This window comes from Simochromis diagramma, unplaced genomic scaffold, assembly GCF_900408965.1.
Source record: "Simochromis diagramma unplaced genomic scaffold, fSimDia1.1 OVJJ01000816.1, whole genome shotgun sequence".
Taxonomy (NCBI): domain Eukaryota; kingdom Metazoa; phylum Chordata; class Actinopteri; order Cichliformes; family Cichlidae; genus Simochromis; species Simochromis diagramma.
The window spans coordinates 10,998,529-11,018,692 of record NW_024386908.1 but is presented as its reverse complement, the minus strand read 5'-3'; the positions used below and the strand labels follow the sequence as shown (position 1 = coordinate 11,018,692).

At 38.5% G+C, this 20,164-nt stretch overlaps 1 protein-coding gene across 7 annotated transcripts in view; it reads right to left on the bottom strand.

The window, feature by feature from the left end:
- cacna2d1a (calcium channel, voltage-dependent, alpha 2/delta subunit 1a) overlaps window positions 1-20,164 on the bottom strand; it is a 111,564-nt gene that overhangs the window by 29,068 nt on the left and 62,332 nt on the right. For all 7 annotated transcript variants that reach the window (XM_040035393.1, XM_040035396.1, XM_040035397.1 and 4 more), the window contains 16 exons: window positions 18,233-18,364; window positions 16,411-16,480; window positions 15,623-15,673; window positions 12,941-13,040; window positions 7,132-7,290; window positions 6,442-6,546; window positions 6,267-6,345; window positions 4,862-4,911; window positions 4,611-4,700; window positions 3,501-3,563; window positions 2,722-2,805; window positions 2,523-2,597; window positions 1,817-1,888; window positions 1,548-1,619; window positions 1,392-1,453; window positions 964-1,040 (listed from right to left, as the gene is read on the bottom strand). In XM_040035393.1, the coding sequence (XP_039891327.1) occupies window positions 964-1,040; window positions 1,392-1,453; window positions 1,548-1,619; window positions 1,817-1,888; window positions 2,523-2,597; window positions 2,722-2,805; window positions 3,501-3,563; window positions 4,611-4,700; window positions 4,862-4,911; window positions 6,267-6,345; window positions 6,442-6,546; window positions 7,132-7,290; window positions 12,941-13,040; window positions 15,623-15,673; window positions 16,411-16,480; window positions 18,233-18,364 (1,341 nt within the window). The remainder of the gene's footprint in view (window positions 1-963; window positions 1,041-1,391; window positions 1,454-1,547; window positions 1,620-1,816; window positions 1,889-2,522; window positions 2,598-2,721; window positions 2,806-3,500; window positions 3,564-4,610; window positions 4,701-4,861; window positions 4,912-6,266; window positions 6,346-6,441; window positions 6,547-7,131; window positions 7,291-12,940; window positions 13,041-15,622; window positions 15,674-16,410; window positions 16,481-18,232; window positions 18,365-20,164) is intronic.

The following is a 20,164-nucleotide window of genomic DNA, read 5'->3' as shown; positions in this document are numbered from 1 at the left end:
TGTAATGAAAAAGAAATCAACTGTTATAACTTTAAAACTTTCAGCCAATACCAAAATCTCAGATGTTACAAAAAGCCCTTCCAAGAGACATTTTCAAACTGTCCACATGTATGATTATTGAAAGGTGATGAAATATAACAGACTGCCAGAATCCAGCAGGCTTTGTGTCTTTCCTGAAATAAGAAGTGTGCTGTGGTGGCCTAGAAGTCTTAAAATGTGTTTTGACCAGTATGACTGTAAGGTTTATGTAATATATGCAAAATCAAAAGTAATATTGCATTTACAAGATCCACAAATGTCCACTGAATGCAGACTCTAACCAGGCATGGCTCCAACCTAGCTGCAATGAATATAGACACACAATAAAAATGTCCTTTGAGTAACACTATAAGTCAATGACATCTTTTACTAGTGGGAACAGACAGATCTTAAAAGGGACATGACGACAATGCCACACATATGGACGCTCTGATCTGGTGTATATCATCTCACGACTGAGCACAAATGTATAAATACCCTCTTGGTGACACACGGGCAGGCTCACACACGCTGAGGTATTTGGCTTTAAATGAAGTGATGAGTACTATATGTGCCAAACGGGACACTGGAGCCTCTCGTCCCGCTTGTCTGGTGACAAAAACTTTGAACACCACCACAACTGAACATGGATCTTGCAATAGATACACAAGTGACAAGTGCAGGAAAGGAGAGAGCATGTAAATGAATTATCTGTATATATATTATCTCTGTGTGAGCAAATATGGGGTGTGCTATAAGTGATGAATAGGAACTATAACGAGACACACAAGTGTTTTTTAGCCCTTACATGGAGAGCATTGATGTCACTGGAGAATATTAACAGTCATTTTCCACCCACTGCCATGTATTTACTGTCTGTATATATAAATGAGTGGAAAACCTTGAATAGCAAAAGCGACTGAACTGATTTAGTGTGGCACTTACATTTAGCCTGGGTGATTGTGTCGCCAATTGTTGCACGGATGTAATGCATGCTGTACTCGGGCAGGACTAGGGCCAGGCTGCGAGAGGACAAATGATAAAAACATGACATTTTGCTTTGGAAAAAAAAAATCCTCAGTCTTCCACCACAAATCTTTCAGCAAGGCTTGCAAAGTATTTTTAGCAGGAAGCATAATTTACCAGTTCACATGCAGTAAGATGCGCAGACACTAGCCACTCTGGTTTTCCAAAAGTTTATTCCAAATTGTGTCTGGATATTGCCCTTACCACGGATCATTTTTAATGAGCACAAAACAGAATTGTGACTATGTAAAGTAGGAATGCAAAACATGCATGAGGTTTATAAAGCCTACCATCTGCATGCACCAAATCTACCGTCGCCGAAATCATATTCAAAATATTTTGCATACCTGTAGTCAGTCCCCTTCACCGGCGCAAAGGTGTACATCCTCTGACCTCGATCGATGTAACGCTTTAGGCAAGAATATTATGACTATATATATATATGTGTATAAGCTGACAAAATGACCAAATTATCATGATCACGCATCATCAAATAAAATTACCTTATCTGTTGATTTCAGCAGTGTAGATATAGTCGTACTTCCTGTTTCACCTTCAATCATTTGCTTTCTTATCTGTTGACCAAACATTACAAATAAATGATACTATAGTGACACGTCACTTATTAGGACTCATTTGATAGATGTCCAGGGGGCCAGATTGGAGTCTTTTTGGATCCAGGCCATATATTTGGCAACCTTGCATTACAGTTTATCTGATTTTGATGTGACCTCCTGCAATTATAGGAGTCAGAGAAATGTGTTTTTCAAACCTGCACTTTGATGTCATCCTCGATCTCTGCATCTAGGAAATCCAGTGTTACAGGTTCATGAAACTTGGCGGTCTGCGCAGAAATGCGAGCAATTAGTGTTGCGTACCAAAAATGTTGGCAGGGGGAAAAAAAAAAAAAAGAAAAAAGAGACAGACTAGTAATCATCTCTTACTGATGTATTTCCAAGAAACAATTTTGATATTTTGCAGTCTTATTATGAAATAATTTGCTGTAATCATCTGTAATCAATTTGTGCATACAACATTTACAAGAAAATGCATATCTCAATGCCGCCCGTGTTGCCTCGCTTCAACAAACACCATCCTGGAGCCATATGGCTGACTTGTGTATAATAAACAAAGAAAGTCAGCCAAATAACACAGTCAGTGTAGAAATCCAAGCAAACATCCTATTGGCAACAGAAATGACTATAGCAGACTGGTAAGCAAAGAAAAAAAAAAAAGAAACATCTCACATCTGATACACAGAAACACAACCTTTCTGCAAAGGTTCATCCTGCAACATGATTGCTAAAACTCAACATAAGTGATCCCACAGGCTGCAAAACCATAACAATAAGCCTGTTGATAATCAGGAATGCCATTTTTCATGACTGTTTGACTGGCGTTAACGACCATCTAATGGTTTTTAACGTAAGAAGCAAATCTTTGGAGAAACAAATCAATTTTTCACAAGTTCTGCCTACCTGTGGGTTCAGATTAGGATGAAGCAACACGTATCCATTTGGATCGATGGCAAAGTAGTAGCCATTTGGACCAAACTAGAAGAAAAAAACAGAACAGAGGAGCAAATGTCTGTGTGAAAGAGGACTGCAACTAATAATCAAATGTAATATCTACCCTATTAATACACAGGATCTGTGTCTTTATTTGTGTTGCCCTTACAGTGTACTGAGGAGTCAGTCTCCTGATATCATCCAGGGACACATCTATCGCCATAACCCCCAAGATAAGCTGGTTTTGAGGTTTCTAAGAGAAAAGCCATAAGAAAGAACAGTTAAAAAAAAATCACTGCAAGAACTCCTACTTTAAATCCTGCTGCTCTTTTTGGATGAGTCAAGTCCCTTTGTGCATTCTGAACAATTTCAAGGAAATGGGGTGCAACAGAAATCTGGACAGTTTAATTCCCAATAGTGTCACGTGTTGCAGTGAGTCACTGACAAGGCATTTCCAGGCTTGTTTTCAGTCACAGTGGAGGTAAGCCCGAGTCCTTCGAGGTAGACATGTGACCTCATCTTGAAGCACTTAGCTACCGGATCATTTCTCACTCTGATCTGCAGTTTTGATCTCATTTTGATTTCTGTTTTACGACATGCTAGATTCTCTTCTTGTGGCGAGCTTCGGGGGACCACCGCATCAACAGAGGATGTAAGTTAGAGCCACAAGAGAGCAGAGGATAAAAGTAAAGGATGAGACTGTAATTGTATGTTTACTTTTTGGTCTGGTAAACTTTATGGAGTATCCCAAAACCACAGACTTAAATCCTCTCATGGGGTCAAAGTGTCAGGCATACAGTACATTTATTTTGTGAGTCAAATGCAACAAAGAAGGACGTAAAAGAACACAGAATGAATAAGTTAAGGCACAAAACAAAAGCAGGCGAGAATGATTTAAGTGATTTTTAAAAAATGGTAACATAGGAGTCCAACAGTGGTTCTGGATACCTTTGAGCCTATGCCGGTTTTGTTGAAGACAGGCAGCGTTCCAGTGATCACCAGGCCAAGCTCCTGCAAGGTTAAACAGGCACAGTTTAAACACAAGTCACTCCCAGGTGTAAACAAAAGCAATCTCATAATTCTAATCTCAGGTTCACACCATGATATGCTTTACATACAGGAAATTTATTGGTGCTAGTGGTTAACACATAAGCCAAAGAAGTAAACAGGAAAAGCAGTCGGCATAAAAAATAAAATCTCTCAAATCAAACATGTGGAGGTACCCACTGTGGTGACCCCTTTTGATTAAAGGAGTAGGTCAAGGTAGACTTTAATCATGCTAAACAGCCTGTCCCACCAATCTCACCGATGTTTGCTGTATGTCTGGGGGCATACCTTTACAACCACATTAACTGTTGTGTCAGGTGTTCAAATGAAACCCAGCTTATTTGATTTTAGATTAAGGTAATTTGGAATTGTATTTACACCTACACAAAAATCAGACACAATATGAGAGACAGAAACAGATGCTCTCAGAAGATTAATGCTTAGTGGTGTCTAACGCAGTCTTAGCATATGATATCAATGCCTTACTGCACGTCATTTTCTGTTTTTGTGCAATTTTGTAACTTGTATGTCAATTTTGTATGCATTTTATATGATCCCCTTTTTTTTTTATACTGCTTTAATGACTAGATGTCAGATAAAATCCAGGATGTCTCCAGTAATAAAAGACAGATATTTCCAGCACTGACATGAGGTCAATACTGTTCCAAACACTGACATTATCCAAACCAGTTGGCTCACTTTATCAGTATTCTTATCTGAATTTCAACTGGGAAGTAAATCTTAATGACTTAACGACCATGATCTTCTTTATTTTATTATATTTTCTTTTTTATCAAATAATGTTTCGCAAACACTACTTCAGCAGAGTTCGGCTGAGCAGGATGACACCACCATGTTTAGTATAACTAAATAAAACGTACTTATCTGAAATTCTTCAGAAGACATAAAACAGATTTCTTCTAATTCCAGAGCTCTACACAAGCACAGAGTCTCTGCTTCCACACTCTTTCAAAGTAATGCAATGCATTTTGGTTACAACACTTAACATACCAAAGCATCCAGGTAGACGTTAGTCCACTGAACCTGCTTGGCCTTTTGTTTAGCTTTAACCATAGGCCTGCCCAGAACATCCAGGTACTCCTGCCAAGAGGATGAAGGGAAGAATATTACTTTTGAACCTGCACATGAGGCATTCTACCACAAGAGGGCACAGCACACAAGTGGTTAAGTAAGCGAGGTGGGACTTTGACATGAAAGACAGTGCAGAAATACTGCATGAGCGTGACTGAATGTGTATTTACCTGAGTATTTAGCCGAATGGCACCTATAGATGGGATCTCATAGTAATAACCTAAGGAAGAAAAATATTTTTTAAATTTTATAAACAAAAAACGAACAACCCCCCCCAAGAAAAGAAAAACTTTGATATTGAACAGCAAAAAAACATGTTAATAATCATCCTCACTCCAGATGCTGTGTAAACGCTAAAATTTACCACTTTATCATCTAGTCTCCACCTGGTCGCAATTACCTACAATTAGCCTCACTGACAAGTACAGGGTTGGACTTTTCCTTCATAACTGCCTTAAATGTTTGTGGCATGGGTTGAAGAAGGAACTGGAAAATGTTTTAAGGCAGACTGACATGATAGCATCGCACAGATGCTGCAGATTTGTCAGCTGCAAAACCATGATGTGACTCATCCATTCCACCTTCCCGGTCCCAAAAGTCCTTTTATTTGAATGATCTGTGGTGATTCTGGAGGCCATCTGAGCTCAATGTCGTGTTCAAGAAACCAGTTTGAGATTATATGAGCTGCTGGAAGCGCCCATCAGAAGATGGGTACACTGGTTACTAGTAATTGATATGATCAACATCAATATGCAGGTAAGTTATGACATTTAAACCATGATCAGCTGATAGTAAGGGGCACAAAGTGTGCCAAGAAATGATCCCCCACACCATTAGCAGCTGATACAAGTTAAGGTGGATCCATGCTTATATGTTACTTAAATTCTGACTCTATCATTTGAATAGCGCAGCAGAAACTGAGACTGATAAAACTCGGCAGCGTTTTTCAAGTCTTCTATTGTCATATTTTGTTCGTCCCATGTGAACTATCACATCAGTTCTGTGTTTTTAAACCACAGAACTGCTGCTCTCTGAATATTTTCTCTTTTTCAGATCGTTGTCTGTAAACCGCAGAGATGGCTGCCATAGGTGAGAAGTTTCTTCTGCTCTGTATTTGTATGCACACTTGTGTCCCTCTGCCTGCCTTCTTCCTGCAATCATCATCATGGAACCTTCAGTCACTCACATACCAGGCTGATCAGAAGGTTGGTAGTTAAATTCCTGGCTGCTCCATGCTGCATACCAAATATCCTTGGGCAAGAAAATAACCCAGAGTTGTTCTCCAGCTCATTCATCAGATTATGAATGTAGCGATTGGTAGATAGGTATGTCAAGTATGTTGATTTTCCTGCCATGTGATTTGCTGATTAGATATTTGTGTTAAACAGGTGTAGCTAATAAAGGGGGCAGTGAGAGTATGCATTTAAAACCTTGTTGTTACAATAAAAATATGTTATTTACAAAGGTGTCACAATGGTACCTATAGAATATATTTTATACTACAGAGGAAAATTCAGGTGAATGAAACAAACGTGTCACAAGCTCTCTAAACCTCCAACGGACCCTGTAATGTACCTTTATTGTTGCAGGCCATCGACTGTATCGGCGCCTTGTCGTAGTTGTGTTTACCTACTGAAAACGTAAAGACACGCACCTACGAGGAAAAGACGAAGCAATCAAATCAAATATTCTAAAAGGCTCATTCTGGTATTTCACTCTGAACATTGTAAAAGATTTTTTACAGGCTTACGTTTTTTTGTGGGTTTTCAAGTTGAAAGATCTTCTCTGCTCTATCCTCTCCGCCATCAGTGAAAAGCATAATAATCTTGTTACAGTTGGCCCTTGAGTAATTCATCTAACGGAAACAAGGAGATGGAAATAAAACTAACCACTATTTAACCAAGGATAAATGAAAACAGCCAAAAGAAGACGATGAAAAAAAGAATTCAACTTGCTGCTACTGTTAAAAAAGATGAAGAGGAATTAAACAGCAGCTCTGATACTAATAAAATCAAACCTGCAATATCTGAAACAACCAGAGGAGGTCGACACATACCCAGTATTCAGGAGAAGCCCACTGGGATTGAGTTGTTAGTGTGTCCTACAGTATTTGCTGTCATTATTCTTACAATTATTATTGAGCACTATGTAAGGAACAATAGTGTATAATGCAATTTAACGCAAAAAGCTCAATGCATCAACCAAGTATAACCCTAAACCAGGGGTGTCCAACTCCAGGCCTTGAGTGCCAGTGTCCTGCAGGTTTAAGCTGATTCAAATCGCTAAATGACCTCCTGAACATGTCTTGAAGTTCTCCAGAGGCCTGGTAATGAACTAATCATTGGATTCAGGTGTGTTGACCCAAGGTGATATCTAAAACCTGCAGGACACCGGCACTCGAGGCCTGGAGTTGCCTACCCCTGCCCTAGACACACGTTACCTGTTTAAGCTGTTCAAAGGCCGTCTCAAAGCCAGCTGTGTAATTGGTGCTGAGATTCGCAGTGATGTTCTCCACAGCGTTTTTCAGTATCTTCTTGTTCCTTACATTAGCCTGCACAAGGTTCCCAAAGCACGACACATTCTTGGCGACATTTTGGAACTGGAGGGAAAAGGTAAGGAGGGATGACGGGAAGTGCAGGGAAGACACTTACACATATTTTCTATTAAATATGTGGCTCCCCCCCCCCTTCATTGTAGAACCATGTAAAGACACTTCAACATTCAGGATAAAAAGATTAAAGCGATTCCATTTGAAACAATATACAGTGATTACTGACATATGTCACTTGTGTGAAATGAAATCAGTTTTAATCAAATCTGGACTGACCGAAGGGAGCTATAGGAAAAGAAGAATTGGAAGGAGAGCAGGTAAGGGCATGAAACGAGTGGCATAAGGAGGTAAAAACAAAACAACAACAAAAGCTTTATTATGAAGGAATTATTTGCTTGAAGCAGAAATCACATTAAAAGGTTAAATTACATTTACACAGATTCACACGTGAAGTATCTTCATGTTAATATTGGTGAATAGTTAATGTGGAGGAACAGATGGAACTCAGTCAATTAATGCACACACCTACCCGCCACGTGCACACGCACACATATAATCACACATACACAGAGCACGGACTTTGGTACATGGCTCATTAATGCCAAACATCTGTTTTGGACTTGAGTGCACCCCTCCAATCATGATCAAGTTCAACACTGGCACAAAAACAAACACTGAAACTTGCGCAAATACGAAAGAGGTGCAAAATAAATTCTGCTTTTTCTGTCATTTCAGCACTTTTATGGAAATCTATAAGTAGAATAGTATGAAAAACTGTTTGTCCCCTTCCTGATCACCTAGTGTTTTGCATATGTTTCAGATCATCAAACAAATTCTAATATTAGACAAAGATAACCCGAGTAAATAATAATATAAAATGCAGCTTTTTAAATGATGATTTCATTGATTAGGAAAAAAGGTTCTCCAAACCTGCCTTGTCCTCTGTGAAAAAGTAATTGGCCCTCTTGTTAAATCATGAATTAACTGTGATTAACCACATTTTTTGGAAAGCTGAGTTCAGTTTCACTAAACAATCAAGAAATCACTTAAATAGAACCCGTCTGAAAAAGTGAAGCAGGCTCAAAAAGCAACAAATCCCGCAACGATCTAAAGAAACGCCTGAGAAACAAAGTCACTGACATCAGTCAGTCTGGAAAGGGTTGCAAAGGGTTACAAATGTCTATGGCAGATTCTAAGGCAGTAAACCACGCTGAGAGCCATTATACACAAATGGAGACAACTTGGAACAGTGGTGAACCTTCCCAGGATCGGTCGGCCTACCAAAATTACTCCAAAAGCACATCGATGACTCATCCAGGAGGTCACAAAACAACTCAGAACAACATTAACGAGCCGCAGGTTTCACATGTCTCAGTTAAGGTCAGAGTTCATAATCCAACAATAAGAAAGAGACTGGCCAAAAATAGTGAAAACCACTGCTGACCAAAAGAGCATAGGATCGTCTCACATTTGCCAAAAAACATCTTAAAGATTCCCAAGACATCTGGAAAAATATTCTGTGGACTAACGAGACAAAAGTTAAACTTTTAGGAAGGTCTGAGTCCCGTTATATCTGGCATAAAAGTAACACAGCATTTCAGAAAAGGAACTTCATAACAACAGTAAAATATGGTTGTGGTAGTGTGATGGTTTGGGGTCGTTTTGCCTCAGGACCTGGAAGACCTGCTGTCGTCATTGGAACCATGAATTCTGCTGTGTACCAAAACTACTGCTGTCTACTAATGTGGCAATGATGAGTGGGACAAAATTCCTTCACAGCGCTCCAAAAGACTCATCGCCAGTCATTGTTGCAAATGCTTGATTGCAGTTGTTGCTGCTAAGGGTTGTCCAACCAGTTATTAGGTTTAGGGGGCAATCACTTTTTCAGACAGGGCCATGTAGGTTTGGATTTTCTTCACCCTTAATAATAAATTAAGAAACGGCACTTTGTGTTTACTTATGCTATCTTTGTCTAATATTTAAATTTGTCTGATGATCTGAAACATTTAAGATTGACAAACATACAAAAAAAACAGGAAATCAGCAAGGGGGCAAACACTTTTTCTCACCACTGTAGTTAAGGATTCTCTCTCTAGCAGAAAACAGGCTTGAACAACATGGAAATAATAGAAATGGCACATAAACTGTGAACAAACTACAGAAATAAGGCAGATGGCCACCCCTCCCTGAGCCTGGTTCTGCTGGAGGTTTCTTCCAGTTAAAAAGGGGTTTTTCCTTCATATGATGGTCGTATGATTGTTGACTTTTTCTCTGTTGTATTATTATAGGGTCTACCTTACAATATAAAGTGCCTGAGGAGGCTGTTGTTGTGATTCGGTTTTGTATAAATAAAACTGAATCGAACTGAAAGTTGTCAGAACACCATTAAGTATAACGGAGGTAAAGTATCCCTGACTATTCTAGGCACAGCATTTACAAAATAATAATTAGGCTATTTACGTAGAAACATTTCAATCTGAGACAAAACGGAACAAAAACCAGGCAAATGACAAATTCTGTTATGCTTTTAGAACACTCAAGGCTCGCAGCTTGCAGTATCTGTTTCCAAATATTCAACATGTTGGCAGAAGTTTCAGGGCATATGCTGCCAAGACATTCATCCTCAAAGACACATGCCTACACACATGCACATGTACAAACTTCCTTCATCTAACTAATAATAAAGATCTGAAAATATCATAGAAACAGCAATAAAAAGCCACCAGCCTTGATACCTTGAAAATAAAGAAATAAACTTGTAATTGAACATAAGAAAATTTGAACTTTTTTACAATCTTGTTTCAGTTGACAGAGGTTTGATGGCATTAAGTTACAGTATGTACAGGTCTCCTAAGGCCCCACCACCGCACTTCAGTCAGGTTGAGGTCTGGGCTTTGATTGGAGCATTGGAACAGCTTGACTCATATTGACTTGATTCATAATTTTTTTGTGCTGCTGTGGAAAGAATTATTATCCTGTTGCATGATCCAGCTTTGAATACTTTGGTATACAAGGGCGGTCATGGTTGAGTCCTAAACATTAAGATGTCCAAGTCCCGTGGCTGCAAACGAATCCCAAATCATCACCCCTCCATTACCATGCTTGTTTGTTTTTTGCCATACATTATAGCCAAACAGCTCCACTTAATTCTTATCTGTCCAAAAGACAAACTGCTGAAAGATCTGCTTTTATTGAGGTGGTTACACTTGCAGATCAATTATTCAAGAGCATTTGATTAGTGGCTCATGGCTGCTACTTAACCTCTTAAATGCCTAAGGAAGCAGTAAGGGTATATCTAGTTTGTCACAAGACTCCTTTGTAAACTCTCCTTTTTACATGGCATTAAGTAGAAACAACAAATTAAATATATACAGAATAAAGACAATGTTAAACTAGTGACTGACAGATAAAGCACATGCAGCATACCAAACAGATGGATGGATGCATTTTAAGATTGTTACTTATTGAATTAACAGGAATTTTCAACTCTAAAATAACTGAGAAGCCTTTGGTTTGCTGGTTTGGTTCCACTTTCCTTCCAGTTAGTTAAAGCAATACTTTCTCCCTTCAAGAAAGCTTTCCGTTAATCTACTACAAAATTAGGAACTATATGAAATAAGGGAGTCCAAGTATAAGGCATACATGTTCCATTATAAATGGTTAGATGGCAACTAGCTGTCAGCCATATAGAATTTGGTCAGAAAGGTGTGTGATGTGAGGCAACACCCTTGGTCGCCATGGCAACATTCTGGGAAAGCCAACTTGAAATATCGATTAGACTTGCACATATCAAATTTTTAAGCTTCAAAATACAGTCTACAGTTTACAGACTTTGCTGGATTTGATCAATATACCTATTACACTTGAGCCTTATTTCATTAACTTCAAGGGCCTTTCTACTTAGCTGATATGACAGCCCCAAACCAAATGTTCAGCTGAAACCGCTGGTTTATTAGGGGAAGTGGAAGAAAATGTAATTAATGTTTAATATGGGAAGAAAACTGAAACATAATGGGTATTTCCTAATGTTAGAAGAATGTGAAGGAAAGGCAAAGATAACAATACGGATAAAGGAGATTTTAGACAGGACCAGAAGACTTCTGTGCCTAAGCAAGTGGAGCAATTCATTCGACTGCAGCAGAGATGTTTGATCCCAGGCAACCAATCTGTAGTATAAATGCTACTCTTATAAACCCGGGTGATTTATGTCCACGCTGAACATAGAACACATTCAAACTTAAGTATGTGATGTGAAACTAAGTACCTGCGTACCTCTTAATGCATGGACTTGTAAGGAAGAAGCTTACATTACATCCAGTCTCTGGTTTGCTTAGTCCAGCTGAAAGCTATCTGGGCCCTATCAGGACAAAATCTTGCCAAAGCTAAACACAAGCTGTGTTTTAGCTGTCCCCACACAGGCATAGAAATGGGTTATCGATCACTCAGAGTTAAATAAAGAAATTCTCTGGTCAAGCTCTGTTATCTTTAATGAATCATCATCATAAACAGCACAGGTAGGTCCCACCTTTGACACCTACAGTAATCACTTCTATCTGAATAACAAACTGTTACAGTCGGAGTTACAATAAGCCAGGCTCAGATACTGAGACACAGTCTGACACTTCACAACTTATATACTAACTTTATAATTCTGCATCTGGATTTATGCCATTTATACAACAACAGACTAATAGAGTTCCACTGTTCGTGTGAAAGACCGATGCTTGAGAAAGACATGGCTCAAATGCTTTCTGGCTGAAACAATCTTTTGCAATTTTCTAGTTACTTTCTTTGGATTTGATTTTGGATATTTTCTCCTTCACACAAAAAGATCTACAGAGAGATGTCTCTAGAGCGCATTCCTCTACATCACAAAAGATATTAGCTCACTACATACGCCAAGGGACAGACAAAAACTGCGTTTGAGGGTTGCCTTTAAGCAGCCCTGCCACAAAGGGTCCAAATGAAGTTAGGGTGTTTGCATTTAAGCCCTTATCACAGCTAATATAATTGTCTCCAATATCTCTTTGGGACTACTCAAATTCTTTCAGCTGGGGGACATTATTAGTATAACCCTTTTCAACTGTGTTATTTTTCTTTCCACAAGTAATATCTGTAGGAGGAAGAAAAGCTTTAACTGACCAGGCGATGGAGCTCTAAATGATGATGGATGAATATTTCCCCTATCCCCATGGCAGTAAAGCTTTGATGCCTGAGAGTCCTACCGTATTTCAATTGGGCAGTCGGGCAATTTCCACTACATGCCTCTGATTCAATGTGAAATAAAAAAGAAAAGAAAAAAAAAGCATACTTTGATTCATCAAACTTATCCTGTGGCCTTTTGCGGCTCGCCCAAGCTGTGTTTTGTGTTGTCACATATAAAATACTAAATAAATATACACACATACACACACCGTATGTGTCAGATAAATGAGCTTACAAGCATGCATGCATCCACACACGAATGCAGCCACAATGAAGATCTATCCATGTGTCGTCCATGAAATTACTAGAAAGGCCGCTGCCATGTTTAGACCAATGACTCGATCCAGGCCAAGGCTGCTTAAACAGCCAAGCCACCGCATTAACAAGAAGTCCGCATTAAGATTCATCACTGCGCTTGCCTGGAAATTCATTCATTCATTCATTCTGAACAGACAGATGATGAGATCAAAGCATTAGCTGTGTGAGTACTCACAGAAACCACGTTCACAAAGTCATCATCCGAGAGGGTCTCCAGCATCTTGCTGACAGATATTTTGATGAGTTTGAGCGTGAGCCCCGACACGCTGCCGCTCCTGAAGATCAAAAACAGAAACAAACTTTGTCTTAGTTACGATATCTATCAGAATAATCAAGTATTAGAAATTCATCTTCTATTTTGTAAAAGGGGCAGTAAAATGTTCTTTTAACATAACTTCATGTTTCCAGACAGTGGAAAAATGTCAGTCTTAGTTTTGCTGGATTTCAGTGCAGCATTTGATACAGTCGACCACAACATATTACTCAAACGACTGGAGAACTTGGCAGGTATTTCAGGAACTGTACTAAACTGGTTCAAAACATACTTAGAGAACAGGAAATACTTTGTATCAATAGGTAACTTCACATCTGAGCAGACAAGTATCACATGTGGAGTTCCCCAAGGTTCCATCTTGGGACCCCTTCTGTTTAACATTTACATGCTCCCACTGGCACAGATTATAAAGAACAACCAAATAAACTATCACAGCTATGCAGATGACACACAAATATATATCACAATGTCACCAGGAGACCGAGGCCCTGTACAGGCTCTTGGAAATGCATTGAGGAAATTAATGACTGGTTGTGCCACAATTTTCTCCAGCTAAACAAAAACAAAACTGAGGTAATAGTCTTTGATGCCAAAGAAAAACGATTACAGGTCACTAGAGAACTTCAATCTATACACCTAAAAACCACAAACCAGGCGAGAAATTTGGGTGTAGTGATGGATGCAGACCTAAACTTAGAAAAACACATTAAGACAATAACAAAGTCAGCTTACTATCACCTCAAGAATATTTCAAGGATAAAAGATCTGATGTCTCAACAGGACCTGGAAAAACTAGTCCATGCATTCATCTTTAGTAGGCTTGATTACTGTAACAGCATCTTTATAGGTCTACCTAAAAAAATCAGTCAGACAACTACAGCTCATTCAGAACTCTGCTGCTCGAGTCCTCACTAAGACCAAAAACGTGGACATCATCAGTCCAGCTCTGAGGTCTTTACACTGGCTGCCTGTCCGTCAGAGGATAGACTTTAAAGTTCCGATGCTGGTCTATAAAGCTCTGAATGGTTTAGGACCAAAATACATCAGTGACCTCCTGACCCAGTATGAACCTTCCAGATCCCTCAGGTCATCTGGATCCGGTCTTTTATCAGTTCCCAGAGTCAGAACCAGACACGGAGAAGCTGCATTCAGCTTTTATGCTCCTTATATCTGGAACAAACTCCCAGAAAGCCTCAGATCAGCTGAAACACTCAGTTTATTTAAATCCAGGTTGAAGACTCACCTGTTCTCAGCTGCATTTGAATAAAGCACCAAATCCACACTTTTAAGCTTAAATTTCAAAACTTATATTTTAACTACTGATTTTATCTACTGTTCTGATTTTATCTACTTTTTTTTAATCAATTTTAAATCATGCTTTTTATTGTTTTTGTTTTTTAATGTCTTTGTAAAGCACTTTGAATCACCTTGTTGCTGAATTGTGATATATAAATAAACTTGCCTTGCCTTGAAAGACTCTTTTAATGAACCTCTATTCCTTTCACAATAATCTTATGTGCACCAGGCAGCTGAGAAGTCGCAAGGTTTCACAAATATGAATATCTTTGATGACAAACCTGATAACATTTTTTTAACTTTACTACCACCTGTCAGCACTAAGCAGAGATGTCAAACAATGTGACTTTAAGTTTGTGTGACATTAAATAAAGTGCATTTGAAACCCTTGAGTCATATCACAATAAATAATTTTCGCACTCTGTAAGTCAACAGAACTTAAATAACTTACACTTTATTTACGTTTTTAATTGCTGCGAACATTAGGATAAAATGAATAACAAAATATCTGTGTCAGCAATGTCCAACATCTCTTCCCAAAACAAAAATGGAGCCTATAATGTATAAGCAAATAATAAAACTGCTTCTTCTAAGCAACAGACTAAAGGAGGACAGAACTGGAAAAATCAAGGTGGCGTTCATTTAATGTGGTTTTCAATAAAGCATATTGATGACAGCTTTTAATGAGCCTCATTAATCTTATATGTGCCAATTACCAGAGCTGTGTTAAGAGTTGCAAGTGTACAAATTTAGTTCAGTTCTTCATTCATCATATTTTGCAGTTATTTAGCCCTAGAGCAGGATTATGACCGTCTCTAATAATGAACATTCACCTGAGTGGATAATATCACTTTGGCATCAGAAGCAGTGTACACAATTACACGATCTTGATAGTGCTACACATTTGTTTTAAGGTAATGAAAATGGAGAACCGATAATGCAGAAAAAAAACAATAACAATAATATATATATTTTTTAAAGTTACGCAATAGAGGATTAGCTTGAATTGGGAAATCAAAAACATAACGTGTGTGTTCCTGGAAAATCCTATGTAGTTCTGTAATATGGAAACTTTAAAGCATAAATCTCAGGAGAAAATAACTGGACTGTGAACATCGAGGTTGCTCAGTTCACTGGCTGCTCTTTCTTTGTCATTGTCACATGCGAGTACATCGCAGCAGCGCCCAGCGGGATGAGGCCAGTCAGAGGGTTAGCATCAGGGCCTTCTGGCACACCAAAGAAAATAAAAGCTGACTGTAATGGATGAATCATAAGGTCGTCACTCACGCATCCACCAGGATCAGCATGTCCTTGGGTGAGGCCGCCCCCTGGATGTACCTGGTGAGTAATAGCAGACACACATACATAGGTTGTGGCTACTAAGCACATACAGATATATATGTGCACAAAGAAGTGGAAAAACACACATGCACAAAGGAACAGTCAGTAACTGTAATGCAGAAAGGCTATTTTTAAAATGCAAAGCACAAAGACAGAGGCACATATTAGTTTTGAGGCTGTACATTTGAAATCTTCTCACATTCACCTTTTGTGAGCAAGAAAGCAAAAACTTACTAACTTACATCAATTGCTTTGCATTTCAAATCAATCTGAACTTTGTAATAGTTAATTACATGTCTGCTCTCATTTCTTTAATAAGCAAACAGTTGGTTGTCTTTGTTAGAGTGCTCAGATGCTAACAGGCTGTCTGAAGCTAATGAAATTTAATAACATGTTTAAAAGTGTACTGGTGGCTTCCAGCCAGATTTTAATAATTTTCAGGCAACTAATTAAGCTTTTGTATTGCTACCCTTTGATCTGCAGTGGCTTAATCATCATAGTCCTCTGATGTGTTTGTTTAAATTAGTTTTGCTTTTGGCAACAGATGTGAATGTGATTGTTTTAAACTATGCGTGCATGCAGATGCTCTTATGACAAACCGTGTAATGAAACATGCAAATACAGTTATTATAATAAATGTTTCACATGACAATTGCTCAAAAACACCAGATAAATGTGGAAGCTCGATGACAGTAAGGCACAAAAACCTCACCACATTGAGTAGATGCACCTACCATGGTCGTCTGCGCACATCGTAGAGGTCGATCTTATTCTGGGATTTGCTTAGGTCCATCCATGGGGATGCTGAAATTTTGGCAAAAGGAAAAAACATGGTTATTTAGATTTAGACCTTAAAAAAAAAGTACATTTACACCGATAACAGACACTTTCGCTTAATAGGACTTTCTTACCTATAAAATTACATTCCATTTTAAACTTTGCCTCAAGGGGCACACTTTAAAACACATGTCTTCAGAGCCTTTAGTAGACAACTTGTCTGTCACTCTTAAAAACTTCAAAACCGCTTTAGCTAAACCTGTAAAACTGAGTACTAAAACATATATACACTATATGGACAAAAGCACTGAGTCACATTACACCTGCAGGACCTGACGCCTATGGACACTCATGCCATTAAGCTTGTGGTGCACAGTTTTTGGGCTGATGCTAATGCCAGAGTAGATTTGAAAATGCATTTACTGAGAAAGCAGAGCATACACCTGTGGTCATGGATGTACCTGGAAAATTTAATAATGTTGATGGGTGAATGTAAAGGGTTAGGGTGAAAACTCCTGAATTCAACAATCAAAAGGTGTTGCCCATTACTTTTGTCTTTACAGTGTATCTTCTTTTTATTATTGTACACAATCAAAAATGTAAGACTTCCTCAAGTCTTGTCACTGTGACATTGCCAGAGGAGTCTTACTGTGATAAAACAGCAAAGTCTTATAATATTGGTATGTCTTATGCTCCTGGTGCTTGGTCCTTGTGTGACTCTGTCTTTTGGTATGGATTCCCTAATGATAAACTCTTCCTTAGACTACAAAAGAGGATTTGAATGATTCAAAATCAATCTGTGCTTTTACAAAAACTGTGAACTTATTAACATTACCAGAATTTCTGAATTGAGAATATGGACTGCTATTAATTGAAGTCACAATTATGACTAAACCACGTGTAATTTGAAAAATTGAGATATATTGCAATATTTCTGTTTGGTTAGCAGTGGTTTCCTTCATGTTGCTTTTCTATTAATACCTTTTTGTTGTTTTTCTTACAGTGGAGGCATGAACAAGCATTTTAGCAAGTTGTAGAGATTTCAAAAGCTGTTACCCTTGAGTTTTTTTTTATCACTTTTTTCAGTATTGCAGGTTGTGTTTGTGGTGTGATCTTAGCATCATGTCTACTTCAACTGAGAAAAGCATCAGTCCAGTCTGCCATTAGTGGATAATTTGTCTTGTTTCCTACTGATTAAAACCACGGTCTTTTCTAGTCTGTCAACTTGTGCAAATGCCTAATTCATCCTGTAAGATCTCTGTTGAGATAGCACACTGATCTGTTACAGCAGGCTCTGTCAAAACTAAACAGTCTTTGTGTTCCTTTATTTACAGGAAGGGGCATTAATTGTAACCCATGACTCCTAGTAGTTTCAGGAGAAATGACGACAACAACACTTCCTATACTCAAGTATTGTATATAAATGCCCAGTGTACATAAAATAAAAGACATAAAAGGTTGTACTTTTATACATTTTTTGCAACTATTGTTTGCAACTGTTAATTTGACATTTAAGATGCCACTATTTATTTTTACAGGAACCAGGAATTTCCTATGTAAAGTATAAAAAAAAAGAGAAGAAACACTTGCAAGTGCATATGTTTTACAACAATTATTTAATGACTACTTTGCCTATTTCCCATCCCGAGTTGTGCCAGATTTGCATGCATTTGACTGTAAGATGATTTCCCTTTAGTGGAAATTTTGTGTTCCTTTGACTCACCACCAAATAGTCACATAGTTGCAGGTCTAAGCCCCATTGCAAGCTGGGCTGCTTACCTGGGAAGTAACGAGCCAGTCCTGTGGCAGAACCAAACACTTGCCAGAGGAGAGAGGGATCTTCCTCTTTGTTCTTCCGGAAAACATCCTCCAAGGCTTCTGTCCAGTTTAACTCATTCAGAATGATGGTAGCTGAAAAACACACACACATGGACAAATACATAGAAATAAAGATGAAATGAGTCATACTTGTGCAAAAGTATAAAATCATAAAAATCACACAAGCACAAAATGTCAAGATGTTTCAGAAAGTATTTACTCTCAAAAAAAGCAATTCTGGAAAAAAAACCCTCACTTGAAAGTCAGATATACACACACACACTTGGATTTGGCAGTATTAGTTTACTGACACTGACGGCAAAGAGGAAGCTTCCTCACTGATATTCAAAGTGATGTCTGGCTTCTTCAGTGAGATTTATATTTTAGTTTTTTGCTCTAAAAACATTTTCTATAGCGGGGGAGCAAAAAAAGAGGTAAACAAAGACAGGAGAGACATGAAGGTAAAAAAAGGAAAGTATGATTCAATTTGGTATTTCTGGAATAAGAAAAAATCTTCCAGGTACTCACTGACTGGACATGCATTGTTTTGTTTACCTGTTGGTCTACAGAAGCTCACGCTGGCTTAAATCCCAGACAATGTTTTTAGATACAAAGAAATCACAGTCTTCCTGGAAGCGTAGGCTACTTGTTGAAATGACTCATACTTGTGTGGCCTATGCAGATGCCTCCAACAAAGTGAGATTGTTCTAAGAGCAACTGAATTAAAAGAGGAAAAAAACATCAACATAAAAAAGGGGGCAGCCAGGAGATAAAGGCTTTGCTGAGGCAGTCGTGTTAACAGTTGACACCAGGCTGTCTGCTAAAATGTAAGAAAGGTTAGAGTGATGTACCTGTAACTCTGAAACTTAATTCTAAACTAAATGAGCATTTTCAGCTTTTATGGAGTCAAATCAGGACATACACAAACTCACATAAAGACACATAATAATGTCAGTTGAAGCAGGCAAAGACGAACTCGGAGGATCTTATAGCAAATCTTATATAAGGTGCTCTATTTGACTCTCTTCAACCTGCCTGCAGTTGCTGGCAGTCTATGAGCCACTTTCCAATTACATATATTTCTATATGTATAAAAAAATCTAGAACTCCTTGCCTTCCTCACAAAAGCCTGTTTTACCCAGCCCTGTAATTCTTTGTACCACAAAGAGGGAGTTTGGGGCACTTTGGTACTATAGTGAAATGTGTGTGTCCCAGTGATAAGTGGCCCTTAATGGATTACTCCTGCTGGTTTCTCCACTACGACTAACAAGAAGTCTCAGGATAAGACGCACTGTTATGCCCTGCTCATACTGTACGCTGAAATAACAGGGAAAGAGCATCTTGATTATTTCATTCAATTCACTGCCACAGGATACATGATCTGTGCGAATGTCAAGACATAATGACAAAATGAATCCCTCACAAAGAGAGCAGCTGCTCACTCACTACGCATGTTTTTTTCCCTAGCTGCATCTTATACAATTGACAAACTCATTATAGTCTCCTCTAGGAATATGGATGCAGACACACAGTATATCGCAAACAATTGAGCTCACACAACCCACATGGGCAGATTAGGCACCACTGACAAGCCCTTAGCAACAACACTGTGGTATTGCAGGGCAGTGTCCTTTAATCTCAGCTATAGACTGGAACAAATTACAGTAAACAGATCCATCTCAGCGCTGACGTGTCAATAGAAGGTTTGAGGTCAAAAGGGTCAGAGGAAGAAATGAGAAGCATCACAGCAAAAATGCAAACTCTGGAAAGCTCTATTAGTCAGGTGGAGATACTGAGATTTGTTATCCTGTGGTGTGTTTGCATCCACTGCCATTCACAAGAACTGTATTATGATATAAACGCCTCTCTCCTGTTTAGCTCTCTTGATTATAT